This window comes from Meles meles, chromosome 16 (genome assembly GCF_922984935.1).
Source record: "Meles meles chromosome 16, mMelMel3.1 paternal haplotype, whole genome shotgun sequence".
Classification (NCBI taxonomy): Eukaryota; Metazoa; Chordata; class Mammalia; order Carnivora; family Mustelidae; genus Meles; species Meles meles.
Window position 1 is genome coordinate 58,912,609 of NC_060081.1, and position 19,518 is coordinate 58,932,126.

Sequence of the window (19,518 nt, forward strand, 5' to 3'; positions counted from 1 at the left end):
GTAAAAAAAAAAAAAAAGTAATAAAAATAAAGCATTAACTGTGATTGTAAGATAGTAGAAACAATCTAAATTCCCAAAGAGAAAAAGCTGAACATACTAAGGTATGTCCATACAATGGAGTACTATGCTGCTGTAAAAAAGAATGAAGATCTCTGTATCAATCTGCAGTAACTTTCAGGAAATAAGAGTAAAAAAAGCAAGGCACAAAAGGGTATGTTTTCTAGAGTTTCTAGAGTATTCTAGCCTTCATATAAGAAGGAAATACACATATATACCTGATCATTTGTGCAAAAGAAACACAGGAAGGATAAACCAGAAACTAAAAACAGTTACTTAGGGTGACAGAGAAAGAAGGAAAAAGGAAAGAACAAGATAGCAGGGATGAAGATAGGATGATATTTTTCTGAATATGTTTTTTGTGTAGTTGATTTTTAGAACCATAGCAATTTCTTAGTCCTTTCACATACCCCATAATAAAAAATTAAAACTAACCAAGGTGTAGGGGAAATCCAAAATCATACAAACTGTAATACATGAGCTTAACTATATCACAAATTAGATAACTACGCTGAAGGACCACAGAGGAGAAGAAAACAACTAACCTTAGTGAGTGACTTTGAGAAACAGTAACCTGACAGAACACTGTCATGCTGACAGAAAGGACCATAAGTACATGTTATAATCAAGTCAGGAGATATATCTCTGATATGGGTATTTCTCACAGCAATTCTAAAACAACTTTGCGTGTGTTCTAGAACTGAACATACTAGCAAATGAACTGCAAATAATGAAAGTTGGGCTTCTAAGCATTAGAGAAAGAAATTATACACAAGGAAAAGGAAGATACTAAAGTGAACCCTGTGGTGTTGGACAGAATCACAGGTATCAGTATAAACAGATACTGGTACGAAGAGACAGAGAGATAAAGAATTACAGACATGTTGGGGGGGCAGTTAGTGTACATGCATGTATTTCATAGCTCTGTCTGCTAGAAGTATACCTATAACCTTGGGTTTCTAAGTAGTATCCACCAATAAAAGGAACCAGGAGTCCCCGAAGAAGTAGTTGATTCCAGGGCTGGGACAGGGAAAACGCAAGATGAGCCTGGGATGTCTTGTGGTACCAGAAAGAAAGGAAGGAAAGGCTCAAAAAGATGAGGCTTGTCAAAAGAACACAAGAGCTGATTTATTTTTTTTTAAGATTTTATTTATTTATTTGACAGAGAGAGATCACAAATAGGCAGAGAGGCAGGCAGAGAGAGAGGACAAAACAGAGGATGAAACAGGCTCCCCGCCGAGCAGAGAGCCCAATGCTGGACTCGATCCTAGGACCCTGAGATCACGACCTGAGCCGAAGGCAGAGTCTTAACCCACTGAGCCACTCAGGCACCCAACGAGAGCTGATTTAAAGAAGCCCCATTTTCTAGGTCAAAGCCAGAAAAATGTGAGCAATGGGCTAATATTAGCATTGGATTCTTTTTGGGTGGGGGTGAAAGTCACACAACATACATTTAAGTATTTGGAAGTATGCAGTTCAGTTGCTTTAACGGTTGCCATGAAATAAGTTTGAGGTGGATGAGGGTTAGCTCCTGCTCTACACTCTGGCTGCAAAGAAGGCAAGTTCTAGACCAGATTCTGGTATGCTTAACAACATTTATTAAACAAATATTCATCAACAAGTAGGCACAAAGCATTTCACACAAATCATTCTAGAAGGTCCATTAAGTCCCAGCTCTCTCCCCTTTTAGCTGTTTCAGTTACCTACTGTAAAAAAAAACTTCATTTGGGGTGCCAGTCTGGCTCAGCTGGAAGAACATGTGACTCTTGATCTGGGGGTTGTGAACCCCACGTTGGGTGTACAGCCCCTTGCTGGGTGTAGAGATCACTAAAAAATTAATAATAATAAACTTAAAAAAAAAAAAAAAAAGCTTCACTCAAGGCAGAAACACAGTATGGTAACATTCCAGAGGCGGGGATCTGTTGTCCTTGGAGTCACACCAGGCAATCAGAAATCCTCCCAAGAAGGTTAGAGGATGGATTACGAATGAAGCCTCAGGAACCATGTCCAAGGGAAGAAGTTACAGGCCTTCCTAGATTCTTATACCCTTTTCGTGCAAGTACAATAAGCATCTCTAAAATAGTTCAATCAGGGGCACTTGGGTGGCTCAGTAGTTAAAGCCTCTGCCTTCGGCTCAGGTCATGGTCCCAGGATCCTGGGATCAAGCCCCGCATCAGGCTCTCTGCTCAGCAGGGAGCCCGCTTCCCCCTCTCTCTGCCTGCCTCTCTGCCTACTTGTGCTCTCTCTGTCAAAGAAATAAATAAATTCTTTAAAAAAAAATAGTTCAATCAATTCCATTTCTTTTTTTTTTTTTTTTTGAAAAGATTTATTTCTTTGACAGAGAGAGATCGCAAGCAGGCAGAGAGGCAGGCACAGAGAGAATGGGAAGCAGGCTCCCCGCTGAGCAGAGAGCTCAATGCCGATGTGGGGCTCCATCCCAGGACCCTGAGATCATGACCTGAGCCAGAGGAAGAGGTTTAACCCACTGAGCCACTCAGGCGCCCCTCAATTCCATTTCTTTTGAATACTTCAACTGCACCTGCTTCTTTTTTTTTTTTTTTTTAAGATTTTTGTTTATTTATTTGACAGACAGAGATCACAAGTAGGCAGAGAGGAAGGCAGAGAGAGAAGAGAGGAGGAAGCAGGCTGTCCGCAGAGCAGAGAGCCCGATGCGGGGCTCGATCCCAGAACCCTGGGATCATGACCTGAGCCGAAGGCAGAGGCTTTAACCCACTGAGCCACCAGGAGTCCCAACACCTACTTCTTTTTTTAAAGTTTATTTATATTTTGACAATTGACAATATACAGATACAGAACATTTCCACCATCGCAAGAAGTTCTATCGACAATGCTGCTCTAAAACAACAAAATTTCAAGAGAATATTGTATTTCTGGGGATGGAAAATGATTCCACAAAGGGGAGGCATCCACAGAAAAAGTCAAAGAAGAAGGCACTTAAGGTTCTGAGTTCCCTGTAGAGTGGATCATCCTTATCCTTTCTTCCTGAAAAAGACTGCCATCTAGCATAGAGGGAAGGGAGGAAGGGATGGAGAGAGGAAACCACAACCCAGGGATGGAGGGAAAAAAACCCTCAAAAGTGAAAATGTTCTTTTGGTTTGTTTTTCCCTTCTTCCCTGCTTAATGGTATTTAAGAAGAAGGGAGGTGGGGGTGAAAAAGACAGCCATGAAGAACTGAATCAGGTAGACTGTTAAAGCCACTCTTTGAGGAGAGTCCTAAGCACAGACCCAGAAGACAAGGTTTCAATTTTCACAAATCCATTAGCAACCCCAAATTTTGGTTTGCTGCCATGTTCTCAGGGCTTTATTAGACCTAAAGTGTTACTGTCGATGCTTGAGTGGAAAATGATTTTTTCCCCCGGCAAATCTGTGATGTAAAAATTAAATTTATGTATAATTTTTACTTTTTACATATTTTAGGCATTAAATCTTAGGTATAATTTTTTTAAGACTTGGTCTACGGGTCAGGTTTGCTTTATCAAACAGAGAATATAATGTCATGTGGAATGTTTCCCGAATCTACTTATAAAACCTGGGTCTGATGAAAGATTAAGTCATCTTTCAGGACCACTCCCATTACACCAAGTGAGGCACGCCTGAAATGCTTAAAAAAGAAACTCAAGTGATCCTTCCTTTGATGGCTTGTTATTTATAAACCAGTGGAGCCAAACTTAATCTAGAAGTCCACATTGTGCATTTCCCAGTGAGCAGATAAGCATTCATTTTCCCCACCTCTTTTTCTCAATAGCAAATGCTGACTTAAAATGAAATGAGTAAGTTGAAGAGTTGGGAGAATGGTGCCTTAAGCATTTGGATCAATTTTTTAAAATCTTTTCATTGTAAAATAAAATACAAAATACAGAAAACCATGTAAAACAAACACATAACCTAGTAAATGAGACAAACATCCGTACGGTTACAACAAAGAACTATCCCGCCACTCTCCAACTCTCTCTCCCGTGCCCTGTCTGAAACGTAGTCTCGTAAACTGGCTTGTAGAGTACTCACTTCCTTGCATTTCTTAATGGTTTTCTATCAAAATGTGCATCCCTTGTCTATTTTTTAAAAATTTAATACAACTTTTTAAGACTCTCTCTCTCTTCTTTTTTTAAAATTTATTTATTTGTCAGAAAGAGAGAGCACAAGCAGGCAGAGTGGCAGGCAGAGCCAGAGGGAGAAGCAGGCTCCCCGGTGAGCAAGGAGCCCAATGTGGGACTTGATCCCAGGACCCTGGGATCATGACCCAAGCCAAAGACAGCCACTTAAACCGACGGAGCCACCCAGGTGTCCCAACTTTTAAGTCTCTTAATTTACAGGTCCTCCAACTCATTCCACTCACGCCCCCCGCCCTACAATTCATAGGTTGAAGAACCTGTATTTAACCTACATTTAACCTGTAGAACTTCCCACAGTTTGGTTTTTGCTAATCACATACTTTGTCTTCAGTATTTCTTGCAAATTGGCATCTGGATCCTGAGGCTTGATCAATTTCAGATTTTTATCCCTTTGGTAAAACCCTGGTGGTGGTGTGTTCTTTTCTCGGGAGGCCTGATTTTTGTTTGTTTTTCATGTTAGTAGCTATTAACACTCAATGCCTAGACCCACTGGTGTTGGAAAATGATGCTATCCTATCAATCTGTCTTCATCTGCAAGCTCCGAAATATACAGTAGCTCACCTACTATATGGTTGCCTAATGGTATAGGAAAGACAGGATAAATGCTTAATTTTTTCCTTTTCGTTTCAGTTTTCAGAAAGGTAATGAATTGGTTCTCCATCAATTCTCCTAATTTGACCAATTGCCAATTGACCTTTTTAATATCACTATTACTATCTGGATTTAAATATAATTATGGATTTCAACCCATTGCACTTCTAATCCTAATGAAACTCAAACTGTCCATCTTTGGTCAGTGGGAGCCTCTTCAAGTTGGATCCTGAGTTCTTTTGAGATGACCCCAGCAGCCTTTCATAGCTTCCTTATTATCTGGTCTTACAATGGTCTGGGATTATCCTGTACATTTCCTGCCCTAACACAGAATCAGCCATTTCTCTGAGAAACTCATTTCTTTTAATGGGTAAAAATGATATTGTAAGGTCACAATCTGAACCCCAAGGATACTCATTGATACTGGGTTGGTCATTGTTTCTAGACCTTTTAGAGGACATAAACAAACACACACACACACACACACACGCACACACTTTCTCTCTCTCTCTCTCTCTCTCTCTCAAACTCCTACAGGAGCCATGCAGGTAATAAACAAGTGAAGGATAATAGAAATGAAGCATAGGGCCTACGCCTAACTGTGAAGAGGGCATACCTTGTCTAAAGGAGACAGATCTCCCAATTTTCTACAAGAAGCCAGAAATATAAATTTTTAACATGAATTTATAAAATGTTGACAACTAATTAAAATAATTAAACAGCATGGTCAAATAAAACACCTCTGTGGGCCAGATGTGGCCCATAGTCTCTATCCTCTCAACCTGAAAAATATGACCTGTAGTTATGTCCCAGAAGTTGTATGGTTGCTAATGTATAAAGAAACTTAGGGAAGTAAGAAAGTTCTCAGACTGCTTAAGAAAAGCCTAACTATAAGAAGAAAGGGGAGAAATATGTAATTTTCTTCCTCCCCCAACTCTCTAAGGCACCATGGAGAAAAGCATTTTCTAGGGGCAATCTGGGTGGTGCAACTGGTTGAACATCCGACTCTTAGTTTTGGCTCAGGTTGTGATCTCATGGTTCGTGAGATTCAGCCTCACATCGGGCTCTGTGCTCTGTGCCTAGTCTGTTTCAGATTCTTTCTCCCTCTCCCCCTACCTCTCCTGTTCATGCTCTCTCTCAAATAAATAATAAACCCTAAAAAAAAAAAAGAAAAAAGAAAAGCATTTTCTATACAGAAACCATTTCTTTCTCAGATATGGTGAAAAAGGCAAAAAGTCAGTTACCAGGAAAAAAATTCAAAACTCTTAAGGAGGTTGAAACCTAACCAAAGTTTTTATACCTAAGTTCTTGGACTAACAGAAGAGACCCAAGAGATGTATTTTACATGATAGGTATATTAGAGGCAACAAAGCTGGTGGAAAAGCTCATTGCAGTTGCATGGTCATGCACGCACACTCATTGTCATCTGTTCTAAAGAAAAGGAAGCTAAGAGCATTGCCACTTTTGCCTTGGCCCCCGCTGGAAGCAGCAGAGACAACAGGATGTTACTGAGGAAAAAGAGTAAGATGTGAAAATTCCAGAGAAGGTCCCAAAGAAGGCTTGGGGAAGGACACAGTTATCATGAAAGAGCTGGTTGGGGGGCACCCAGGTGGCTCAGCCAGTTGGGCATCTGGTTCTTGATTCTGGCTCAGGTTGTGATCTCAGGATCATGGGATGGGTCCCTGCATTGGGCTCAGCTCACAGCATGGAGTCTGCTTGGGATTCTCTCTCTCCCTTTGCCCCTCTCTTCCCACCTCCTCACCTCCTCCTGCCTGTGCTCCAGTGTACACCCACACTGTCCTTCAAGTAAATAAACAAAACATTAAAAGAGAGAGGGAGAGAGAGAAAGAAAGGAACCAAGAAAAAAAGAAGGGAAGAAAGAAAAGGAAAGAAAGGAAAAGAAAGGACAGAAGAGAAAAGAAAGGAAAAGAAAAGAAAAGAAGACCTGGTTGGGTCTGTCTCCTTTGGTGCAAGTTAATATCATGTGACCTGCTGCTCCAGGCTCCAGAAAGTATAGAAATCACAGGACTTCTGACACAGTTCAGACAAGAGAAGGTCAGATTGGGTTAAAGTAAAAACTATAAGAACACTCATGAGGTATTTCCCCCTGGTTTCTGTTACTTTCTTTCAAACAAAATAAGAACCTCAAGCCACTGAAGGGGGCCCAAGACTTAGGAATCCCAAGCAAAAGGAAGGAGGGAACAAGAAGCTTCCCGACTGCACCATCAACCTCCCTCTGCCAGCCCCATAGCTTCAGCCTGGAGGTCCTATGCACTTGGCATATCCTTCAGTGTAGCCTCTAGGTGCTGTGCCCTAAAGTGGCTCTCTATTTTATTCTGAATGCTATCAAATCGTAACAGTTTAGCTTCTCTCCAATTTGAAACCGGGCCATAAGCCAAGGTCAGAAATAAAGTTGCGGGGAGGGGATGAGATGCGCTTAAACTACCATTCTCATAAGTGACCCACCAGGGATCCAGATGCAGCATCCCCTGCCTTTGACCCTGAAGCCTTCCTGGGTCTCTTCTTGGAAAGAGAAAAACAACTTTGCCTCTGGCACTGATCAGACATTAGCTTGTCTGCAACCTGCCTTCTGTATCCTCTAGAGATTTCCACCAGAAGAATGGAGGTAGGTTTATAGTATCAAAGGAAGAAGTACAAACTAGTTTTTATAGTTCCTTTGACTCTAGAAAATGAATTATTTTCTTTCCCTCCCTCATCACCCCACGTACCCTCAGACTGATGACCATGTCCTTTCCATGAACTCTTATACTCTATTTTACTACTTGACGTGTTAACCCTTTGCAGTAACTAGTATAATATTATCCCCATTCTGAGGCACAGAGAAGGGACTGAATTAAGGTGACTGACTCAATTCCATGACTCAGTTGTACTGACCATTGATGTCAGGAGGAAATATGAGTTTTAAAAGATTTTTATTTATTTATTTGTCAGAGAGAGAGAGCAAGAGCGAGCACAGGCAGACAGAGTGGCAGACAGAGACAGAGAGAGAAGCAGGCTCCCTGCCGAGCACGGAGCCCGATGTGGGACTCGATCCCAGGACGCTGGGATCATGACCTGAGCCGAAGGCAGCCGCTTAACCAACTGAGCCACCCAGGCGTCCCGAAATATGAGTTTTAAACGAAAATTATTTTACAAAAGGCTATATTTAGAAATTAGCTTAACAAACCATTTTAAGGGGCTCCTGGGTGGCTCAGTCGTTAAGTGTCTGCCTTCGGCTCAGGTCATGATCCCAGGGTCCTGGGATCGAGCCCCACATCCACTCCCTGCTTGTAGGCTTCCTGACTTCTCCCTCTCCCACTCCCTCTGCTTGTGTTCCCTCTTTCTCTGTCTCTCTGTGTATGTCAAATAAATAAATAAATAAAATCTTTAAAAAACTTTTTAAAAATTTTTAGTCAGTTCATGCATACAAATAAACATATTTTTAATAGTATTTATTTGATAAATAGTGGCACAAAAATTCTGGTTATATGCATTCCTCTTAGGGTTCAGACTTTGTAAAAAATGAACTGTAAATATGAATAAAGGAAATGCAAACAGCACATTGTTATGTGGAAAAATTCTTGGATTCAACAAGAATCAAGAAAGAGAACAAAGCAAACTTCACAGTGCAATGACACATCTAGTAGACTAGCAATCCTAAGTCAAATTTGAAAAGCCAGTGCTGGCAACCTGAGAGGAGATGGTTCACTGCATTTCATTTCATTTTTTTTTAAGATTTTATTTTTAAGTAATCTCTACACCCAACATGGGGCTTGTACTTACAACGCGGAGATCAAGAGTCTCACGCTCTACCAACTGCACCAGCCAGGTGCCCCTGATTCACTGTACTCTAGACGCTGATGGGGGCACTACAGACTGGCTCAGGCGTTCTGGCGAACACTCCAGTGTTATGTAATAAAGACTATGAAACTTCTCACACTTTTGGGTCCAGTGAGTCAGCTGGAGGATACACCTTCAGGAGATAACTTAAAACCAAATTACTATACTATTTATACCAGTGACAACCAGGGCACATCTCGAATTCCCCAAACAGGACAAAGAACAAGCTAATCATGTATCACTGTGTACATCGACACAAAAGCATATTATAAGTCACTTAAAATGATAAGTAGATAGTCTATTTCAATAAATGAAGGTATATACTCAGTTTTAGCAACAGTGTTTATAATTAAGAACAAAGGCTCTGCCCTCCTCTCTCTCTGCCTGCCTCTCTGCCTACTTGTGATCTCTGTCTCTGTCAAATAAATAAATAAAATCTTAAAAAAAAAAAAAGAACAAAGGCTCTGAAATCAGACATTTCTTGGTTTGAATCACGGCACTGTCCCCTGTACACTTTCATGAAATGTTTCTCTTTTAAGAATGAACTTGGACCATGCAGGACCTGCAAGTGGTCACTTGCTCTTGAGGAGATGCGTGTGTTCTCAGCGGCATGGAAAAGAGAGACCAACGGCAGGCTCTTGCATCAGGCTGTCTGAGTTCATATCTCAGCACTGTCACTTGCCAGCCATGTCACCTTAGGCAAATGACTACATTGCCCAACCCTTCAGTTGCAATTCATGTGTCTAAAATGGCTAATATTAGATGAACGCATGCCTAATAACATGACCTGCCCCATAAAGTTCTTATGAGGCTGAAATGAAATGATGCCTGCAGAGTGCTGAGTACAGTACCAGACACAGTGGGTTCTCAGTAAATGTCAGCAACCTATATTCTTCAATTACTATGTACTGATTACCTACCATGGTCTTATTAGCACTGCATGAGGGACAGCCACTACATTTAATCCCTAGAAAAACCTTACAAGGTGAGTGTTGTTATACAGAAGTTTAAAACAAACAAACAAACAGAAAGAGCTCATGAGAATGCTGGGAGTTGGGGGGTGAGGGATGGAGTGGCTGGGTGATGGACATTGGGGAGGGCATGTGCTATGGTGAGCACCGTGAATTGTGTAAGACTGATGATTCACAGACCTGTCCCCCTAGAGCAAATGATACATTTTATGTTAATAAAAAAAAAGATGAGCTCAGAGAGGGGTTTATGAAAATTAGAGGAGAGAAGGAGAATGCATGATGGTTGGTAGATCCCAACTACAAACATGTAAAATGAAATATGCTCAGACCTTGGCAATGTTACGCATAATTGGAACTTAATGGTCACGAGGCCCGTTTTGTTTCAAGTTAGTCAAGTATCTTTGTTCATGTTTTCAAGTAGAAGCAAGTAAAGGTGAGATAGGGACCCAGTCCCACTGCTTTAACTGAGCCATGCCCTTTCTTCCCACAGGCAGTGACCAGGGGAGGTATTAAATGTCACTTGAGTCTGGCTTCTGACCAGCAAGTGCTTACCTGGAGGAGATAGAGGAGTCCTGGAACGAACAAGGTGAGTGGGTATAGAGACTGGTATGTTGCTAAGGCAAGAAAAATAGCACTGAGGAAGGCACTACCTGTAAAAAGAAATAAATATAGGCAATAATCCAGCCTTAGCGATCAGGATTAGACTTGGTAAGTCCCCCAAACAAGAAACTTTCTGTAGCTGGTCAAATAAGTTCTTGTCATGTGTCTCCTTGTGTACAAGACACTATACAAACTCACACACATTGAGAGCTTCTCTGTTTGATTTCCCACGAAAGGAATCCAAGGAAGTCAAAACTATTCACCTTTAGCAACCTGAGAAACCTCAACTATGTTTCCTTTAAATTTTCAGACCAAGAAAGATTTCACAAAACTTTGGCCTAGGGGCACCTGGGCGGCTCAGTGGGTTAAAGCCTCTGCCTTTGGCTCAGGTCGTGATCCCAGGACCCTGGGATCTAGCCCCCCATAGGGCTCTCTGCTCAGTGGGGAGCCTGCTCCTCCCCTCTCCACCCCCCCACCCCCCCCACCATCCCCCCGCCCTGCCTGCCGCTCTGCCTACTTTTGATCTCTGTCTGTCAAATAAATAAATAAAACCTTAAAAAAAAAGAAAAAACAAAAAAACTTTGGTCTAAAGATGAATAAAGGGATCAAGTCTATTAACATCTATGTTCTGTTTAACTTACCAATGAAGCCCATAATTATTGTTTAAGTGATTCAGAGCTGAGAAACCCATCCCTATTTTATAATACCCTCTCCTTATGTAATAGCTTCAGAGCATGTGTTTATTATTAAAGTATATTAATTTTTATTAATAATGTTCCCATTCCCTATATAAAATGGATCACTGTGAATTATTAAACGATGTTATAACAAATTGGCAATGACATGGAAAGATATTTATAACATCCTAGTAACTGAAATTTACAAAAAAAGATATATATTATGCCCTCTCTATAAAAAATGCATAAGTAAATACTTCTAAAAGACTGAAAGACTAGGCCCAAAGTTCACAGTGATTTTCTCTAGGTGGTTGAGTTACAGATTTTTTTAAAAAAATTTTGCTTCTCTGTATTTTCTAAACTTTTTATAGTGAACATGCTTTGTTTCCATCATAAGAAAAAACTGATTTCCTTTTTTCTAAAGGCTTATATATTGGGGCACCTGGGTGGCTTAGTTGGTTAAGCGTCTGACTTCAGTTCAGGTCATGATCCCAGGATCCTGGGGTTAAGCCCCACATGAGTCTCCCTGCTCAGTGGGAGCCTGGTTGTCCCTCTTCTGCTGCAGCTCCCCCTGCTTGTGCTCTTTCTCTCTGTCAAATAAATAAATAAAATCTTTTAAAAAGGTTTTCTTTACTGGGGCGCCTGGGTGGCTCAGTGGTTTAGGCCGCTGCCTTCGGCTCAGGTCATGATCTCAGGGTCCTGGGATCGAGTCCCGCATCAGGCTCTCTGCTCGGCAGGGAGCCTGCTTCCCTCTCACTCTCTCTGCCTGCCTCTCTGCCTACTTGTATCTCTCTCTGTCAAATAAATAAATAAAATCTTTAAAAAAAAAAAAAGTTTTCTTTACTTTAGAGAGAGATTGAGAGAGAGAGCACGTGCATGCCTGCACGAGTTGGGGTGGGAAAACAGGGAAAGGGGCAGAGGCAGAGGGAGAGGGAGAGGGAGAGAGAGGCTCTTAAGCAGACTCCCCACTGAGCTTGGAGCCTGGGCGACATCAGGCTTGATCTCATGACACCCAGATCACGACCTAAGCAGAAACCGAGAGTCAGGTGCTCAACTGACTAAGCCACCCAAGCAGCCCAAAATGGATTTCTTTTCTAAAGAACTAAATAGCTCTTCTCTTTCAGATGGTTTTAGACCACACAGTACCCTAAAATCAAGGCTAGAGAACCCAAATTTGCAACAGAGGTTTCAAAGTGGCCCAGAAATCAAGAGGGTGTGATTGATGGTCCAAGGCTGGTATCTTGTGATGATTATGTTTCATAAAATGACAGGACTCACGGTCACTCCCATTAGTATGGGGTTAACTGTTCACTGGAAATAACAGATAGCCTCTCAATGGTATTTCATTTAAGGAGGGACTAGTCACTCCACTCAGCCTGAAGGGTTTGACCCTCTCCCAACTCAGCTCCAGAAACAAACAGAAGGAAGTGATCCCCCAGGATTTTTGCTGACCAAAGTAGTCTTTGTCCTTGAAACACCTCAGAGTCACCTTGGAAGAGGAGGGTTACAAATGTGACTACTTTATAGGAGACTGAGTGGAGAGAAAAGAACTTTGAGGATTCTACCCCTCAAACCACGGGAACTCAGCCACCACCCACTGAGAACAATTCCTGGTTGAAGGAAAATGGAAGGCAGGCAGAAAAAGGAGCAAAAGCTGGAAGTAGAAGACCAGGGACAGAATTCTATGGGGTGGGCTGTTTCACCATGCTTATCAGTGCCAGGCATGATGCTCTGTATGCAGAGTCCCCATAAACACACCTGAGCAGGGGCACGATCATGCCCAGCCAAGCTGGTCCACCAGCGGAGGCCCCCACATCCCTGCGGAGCCGCAGACACCTAGAACCAGGACCAAGTCAGTTCTGAGCCAGGGAGATGGCAGTGGTGGGGAAGGTACTGTTCTGGAGTTTAACAGCTACAGTGGGTTCAGGGTTCCCTGATTTGGCCAAAAATCTGAATGACATTTTGTAGGAAACCCAGCTAAGGGAGGGAAATTTTAAATTTAGCATGCCTTTTTGCAGAGACTGGGATGGGAGAGAGAAGAGGCCCTTTAGCAGAGGAGGGAGGCTAACGGTCCAACTCCATCCATTCTTACAAATGTGTGGAAAACAAACACGTGACTTTCACCCCTCTCTCTTCCGGGAGACACCAGGGAGCCAAAAAAACACAGCCACCTTAATTGCCTTAGATCAGTAATTACGTCTGGAGCAGCTGACTACCTATAAGGCCCAAGAGAGAAGAAACAGCTCATAGCATCATAGAACGTACTTGTGAGTTTCAGAACATCTCCTCCCAAGATTGGGAAGCAGCAGTCTTCCTTCTTTAGATGAAATCATTTGGAAGGAAAAACCTGTTCCCTCTGCCATTCTCTACCGTAAGTGGCATCAACATGGCCCTGGCCCCACACTCCCTCCAGCAGTCATCACAGCCTGCTGATCGACCTCTGGGACACCCACCGTGGCAGTCTCTGCTCTCATCACCTGTTGCTTCTCCTCCTCAGTGCTCTCCCCGTCTCCTCCCATCTAGTCCTTCAGAGAAGTACCAGAAGAATCCTTCTAAAACACAGATCACATTGTGACAAGCCCCTCTTTAAATGCTTCTGATGCTTCCATTTCATCTAGTGGATGAAGTCCAAACTCTGGCAGCAAACAACGCTTCGCTCTCTGGGTGTTAATTCTCCAGCTTCGCCTCTCACTGCTCTCCTACACTCATCCCATCCTCCAGCTACTCTGGCCCTTTCCCTAGCTTCTGAAAACACCAAGTCCTTTCATTCCTGTGTCTGTTTCATTCTGTTCTCAGCCTATTCCTTCTGCCCCAGTTGTCCTTCCTTGCCCCTCTGATGGAGACCCATCCTCCAGTGGCCAAATGAAATGTCACTTCCCCTGTGAAGCCTAAGCAGAGAGGATAACAATAGTGATTATAGCTAATGGTGGTCACTTATAGGATAGGCCAGGTGCCTATCCTCTACATCCAGAACAATGCTGGACTTTAAAAAAAAAAGCCCTCAGTAAATGTCACAAGCACCTTGTGAAAGCTCTATTTTTCTACCCATTTTTATTCTACCCATTTTATAGGTAAAGAAACCAAGGTACAGAAATAGAAGGTTAAATAATGTATCGTCTTAAGTAATGGAATCACTCATGATTCCAGTGCCTATTCTCTTACTTCATTCAATACCCTCATTCAATGCTGAGATTGTCTCATAATAATTTGCTAATGGTGCTCTCTCTCCCCATCTGTTTGTAAGTTTCTCCAGGGCAATAAATCTCTCTTCACTCTTCCAGCACCTAGCACAGTGCCTGGCAAACCTGAAGAATGAATGAGTATCATTCACAGATACATATGAATAAATCCCTTTGACAAATCCTGGCACGTTAAAGAAAACCAGTGTTTCTTTTTTACTGAGATATAAATGACATATAATATCATATCAGTTTCAGGTGCACAGCATAATGATTTGATACTTGTGTATATTGCTAAATGAGCACCACCATCAGTCTAGTTGAAACCAAATTCTTGAGGAAGGAAAACTCAGCAAGTGTTAAAACACAGGTAATGGGGGCGCCTGGGTGGCTCAGTGGTTTAAAGCCTCTGCCTTGGGCTCAGGTCATGATCCCAGGGTCCTGGGATTGAGCCCCGCATCGGGCTCTCTGCTCAGCAGAGAGCCTGCTTCCTCCCCTCTCTCTCTGCCTGCCTCTCTGCCTACTTGTGATCTCTGTCTGTCAAATAAATAAGTAAAATCTTAAAAAAAAAACCCACAGGTAATGAAACATGGGCAAAGCACAAAAGAAATCTGACTCTTGAACACAACTGAGCCTGCAGACTAGAAGTTGAGGACTTGTGGCAGGGGGCTGGGCACAGAGAAGGCTCTCTGTGGAGTAACCTACTGGAGGGCAGAGGCCTGTGGTCCAGCAGCAGAAACGCAGTTCTCCGACAGGCAGGAGCCTGGTTGTGGGATGCTGGGCCCAGTGTGGATGGTGTGAGGGGGAGTATGGAGACACACAAGAGACTTAGACAGAGCTGATACTGTTTTGAAAAAAGCTAGAAGGGGCAGGATGAATGGATTAGGAAGGCAAAGGAATGATGATATGTGCTTGCAGCAAGGTCAAGAAAGAGAAAAGTAAAAGGCAGGGCACCTGCCTGGCTCAGTTGGTAGAGCAAGTGGCCCTTAATCTCAGGGTCGTGAGGTCAAGCCCCATGCTGGGCGTGGAGCCTACTTAAAGAAAAATAAATAAATAAATAAAAGAGGGAGAAAAGTAAAAGGTGACTTCAAATATTTTAGATAAACTGTGCAATGTGCAAACCTGTCTGGAGTGCCTGCTCTATGCCAAGCCTGTGCTGGGTGCCAAGGAGACTGGTAACTGAGATATATTCAGCCTCAGGGAGCGCCCAGTAACCAGGGGCAAAATATGGAGGGAGGTAAGGATGAAGCTAGCCCATCAGCGGAAGCTGACACCTAAATTTTGGACAATGATAGGTGAGGCCCAGCAGTCTTAGGGAACAGTGAGTGCACAGGCAGGAGGGCGATGGACAGCAGGGTGGAGGGGGGCTATAATTAGCTCGATGGGCAAAAACAGGGCTAGAATTGGGAGGAATGACTGGGAAAGGGCACAAAAGAGACTCTTGTGGATGCTGGTAACATTCTGTTCCTTAATCTGAATGCTGATTACTCATCGTTTTGTGAAAATTCATGGAACTGTATACTAGCAATCTGTGTACTTTCTGTATATATCTTATATACACTTCAAATGAAAAGCTGTAATCTACAATGTCTTAGCATGCAGGCAGGTAGGGGTCAGGTGGGAAATTGCACAATCATCCCAAAACATTGACCGGCAGGGCCTAGACATGACGGGTCAAATAATGCCTAAAACTGCAGCCTCATCTCGACCAGAGCTAGGGGATCTCACTCATCTAACCGGGAGGAGCTACACCAAGAGGACAGTGACTTTTACCAAAACAAGATAACCTACTATTTATCTGCTAGAATGACCCAAATACTTGGATACCAGGTTTTCTTGCCAAGCCCTAGCCTTTGGCCTTATGATGGGACTATTAAAGGAAATCAGTCACACATGCATGTGCCCTGGCTATACTGGAATTTCATTATCTACTCATCTAGCTTTGAGTATGTTTTCCAACTCTCAGTTTGTATCAGGGTGGGGGCCAAAACAAGCCTTGGCAAGACCTGGAGTAACAATGCCTCCAGGGACTGCACCTTGAAGCCATATGGGCCCGGGGAGGTGGTGGAGCTACAGGACAGAAGAGGAATGCGGCCGAGGTGGGGCTCTGGAGGCTTGTTCAAGATAAGGTCTACTAGTGGAATAAGCAGAGAGGGGTCACAGACAGTGACCTGTAGTAGAACAGGCAGTGGGACAGACTGGAACGTGATGGGAAGGGCTGCGGTCCCACAGGATACTCAGAAGAGGAAGTGGCACTAGAACCTGAGCAACAAGCAAGATCCCTGGGAAAGAGGAATTGATGCTGGGGGCGGGCCCACGGCTTACATTCCTCACCAAGTGGGCTGTTAACAGGGAAGACACTCTGGGAGTAAATCCTTCCATATCAGTGATGATGATCATTTATTGAGCACATACTCAGTTCTGCCATAGCTGTAAGCACTTTACATGCATCAAGTCCTTCCAATAATTCCATGAAGTGGGTACTATTACTATTCCCATTTTACAGAAAAGAAAACTGAAGGACAGAAAGGTTGGTTTGCCCAGGGTCACAAAACTCGTGAATCCTAATAATAGGATTTGAATCCAGACAGTCTCATTCTAAACCCCACACTCTTTAACTACATCACTATGCTACCTTCTTGATCTCTATCCATAAAAATGACAACATGCAGAGCAACTGTTTCTTGAATGGGTTCTGCAAAGGAAGCATGCTAAGCAGTTTATATTTCTTGTTTATTCTTCCACTAAATCTATGAGGCAGACATTATCTCATACAGAAGCTCCACAGGCTTTGTGATTTGCCCAGGGCTACAGAGCTGGTAACTAGCAACTAGCAGGTTTTGAAGAAGGGCTAATCTGACCAAACCTCAGGCTGCTTTATCATAGGGTCGTCTGAGACTCTCCTCATGGGTGGGGCTTTCCCAAGAGGAGTCCTGTACAGAAGTGATGGGCTCAGGCCTAAGGATGGTTGCTCTGCCATTGCTCTGCTAGGGCTGAGCTCCAGAAAGAGACCCTCTCATGTTTATCTCCAAGTCCTCCCCAAAAGGCTCAGGGAGCCCCTATCAATCCTGGGGGATCTTTTAAAAAAGAGGGCATTATTAAGAGTAATAACTAGCAGGGCACCTGGGTGGTTCAGTGGGTTAACCTGGCCTTCGGGTCAGGTTATGATCTCAGGGTCCTGGGATCGAGCCCCGCATCGGGCTCTCTGCTTGGCAGGGAGCCTGCTTCCTCCTCTCTCTCCACCTGCCTCTCTGCCTACTTATGATCTCTGTCTGTCAAATTAATAAATAAAATCTTTAAAAAAAAAGAATAATAACCAGCATCACTATTCACTGAGCTCTTAGTACATCCCTCACACACTGTGTTTTACATGCACCATCTCATGTGTTCTTCACAGTACAGTAGGGACTATTTCAATCCCCATGTTATACCTAAGGAAACTGAGAACCAGAACAGTTAAGTGACTTGGTCAAGGTGATACAGCCAGGAAATGGGGGAGCTGGGATTAGCTACCAGATCTGTGCCACATCAGAGTAGCCCAAGCTCTTAATCTTGGAGAAGCAAGTCCTGTCACACACACACAAACACACACACACCTCTTGGTGGAACAAGGAGAGTTGGAAGGGTCTTGAGGTGGCAAACCTCAAGAATTCCTAGTTCGGGACATCTCATTATTGACAAACACAAATAGTGAACAAGCAAGACTACCCATTAACATCTGTTTGTTTTCTTTTTTAAAGCCTAATGAAGATTATTTCACAGGGATGGAATATTTTAATTAGCCACTGAAAGGCAGACTACCCCTTGACCGAAAGCCCCAACCTTTGAAGTGAAACCCAAACTGCTCCACTAAAATAACATCAACCCTGACCTTAGACCTGTTGCTGGCCAACTCCACAAAAAGGACATCGCAGTACAATGGCCTTGGCCTTGTCCCAGCCTGTAGCTCTTGATGTGTCCCAGGCAACCCTGGACTGCCACAAAGGAGGCCATGGGAGAGCAAGTAGGAGGAGACAGAGCCAATGAGGACACTCTGTTCTGTCGGACACTAGCTCCATGGAAATCTGGGGAGAGAGTTGCCAAGTTTACTTCCACTATCCCTAACTTGTTATCAATCAAGTAAATTTGTTTTTAATTATGTGCTCATTGAACAAATTTTGGGAAAAAAGATATGAAAAGGAAACAGAAACATGAGCTTACTCTACAGAAACAAATATTATGCTTTAGGAATCTATTTTTGATCTATTTTTGTTGTTTTAACATAGTTGAGATTATATTTTATTTAAATAAACAATCTTGTATTCTGCCTTAAAAAATAAGTATCCTCATATAGTTTGCAATTCGTTTTTTAAAGATTTATTTATTTGAGAGAGAGTCTGAGCAGGGGAGGGGTAGAGGGAGAAGGAGAGAGAGAATCCTCAAGCAGATTCCCTGCTGAGTGCAGAGCCTGACCCAGGTCACGATCCCAGGACCCTGAGATTGTGACCTGAGTCCAAATCAAGAGCCAGCTACTTAACTGAGTCACGCGGGCACCCCTACAATTATTATTTTTTTTAAGATTATTTATTTATTTGACAGACAAAGATCACAAGTAGGCAGAGAGGCAGGCAGAGAGAGAGGAGTAAGCAGGCTCCCCGCTGAGCAGAGAGCCCAGTGCAGGGCTCGATCCCAGGACCCTGGGATCATGACCAGAGCCGAAGGCAGAGGCTCTAACCCACTGAGTCACCCAGGTGCCCTCCTACAATTATTTTTAATCACTGGGGCAAACCGTGCTTTATGTAGCCATTCCTCTATTCTGAGATTTGTTTTTTTCAGGAAGAGAGAGAGAAAGAGTAAGAGAGTACTCTCACTCACATGCAGGCATATGCAAGTGGGGGGGAGGGGCAGAGGGACCTCTCTCTGTTCTGAAGTATTTTCCATTTTTTTCTAGTAATAAATAATCCTGCAGTTAATGGCTTTGTATCATAAAGCCTTGTCTATAATTCTATACTGCTTTTGGATAAGTTCTCAAAAGTAGAATTAATAAATCAAAAGTACAAACATCTTAAGACTACTGCCAAACTGTTTCCCAAGAGGCCTGTACTAATTTCTAAGTCAACTCCCCATGTAGGAGAATGCCTATTTGACAGCACCTTTGTCAGCACTGAGAATTATCTTCTAAAATCTTTGCCAAATTGAAGGGGAAAAAAAATAAGATAAGCCACTCCTGTGTTATTCCAATTTGCTTTTATTGATTATGGAGTTGAATATGTTCCCATATTTTTTTTAAAAGATTTTATTTATTTATTTGACAGATAGAACAGACAGAGATCACAAGTAGGCAGAGAGGCAGGCAGAGAGAGAGAGGGAAAGAAGCAGGCTCCCCACTGAGCAGAGAGCTTGATGCGGGGCTCGATCCCAGGACCCTGAGATCATGACCTGAGCGGAAGGCAGAGGCTTAACCCACTGAGCCAACCAGGGGCCCCTGTTC

General features: G+C 43.0%; 1 protein-coding gene across 2 annotated transcripts in view; it reads right to left on the reverse strand.

Moving 5' to 3' along the window:
- Positions 1-19,518, reverse strand: part of PIGU (phosphatidylinositol glycan anchor biosynthesis class U) — an 86,704-nt gene that overhangs the window by 29,673 nt on the left and 37,513 nt on the right. For both annotated transcript variants that reach the window (XM_045981523.1, XM_045981522.1), the window contains exon 7: positions 10,145-10,242. In XM_045981523.1, coding sequence (XP_045837479.1) covers positions 10,145-10,242 — 98 coding nt within the window. The remainder of the gene's footprint in view (positions 1-10,144; positions 10,243-19,518) is intronic.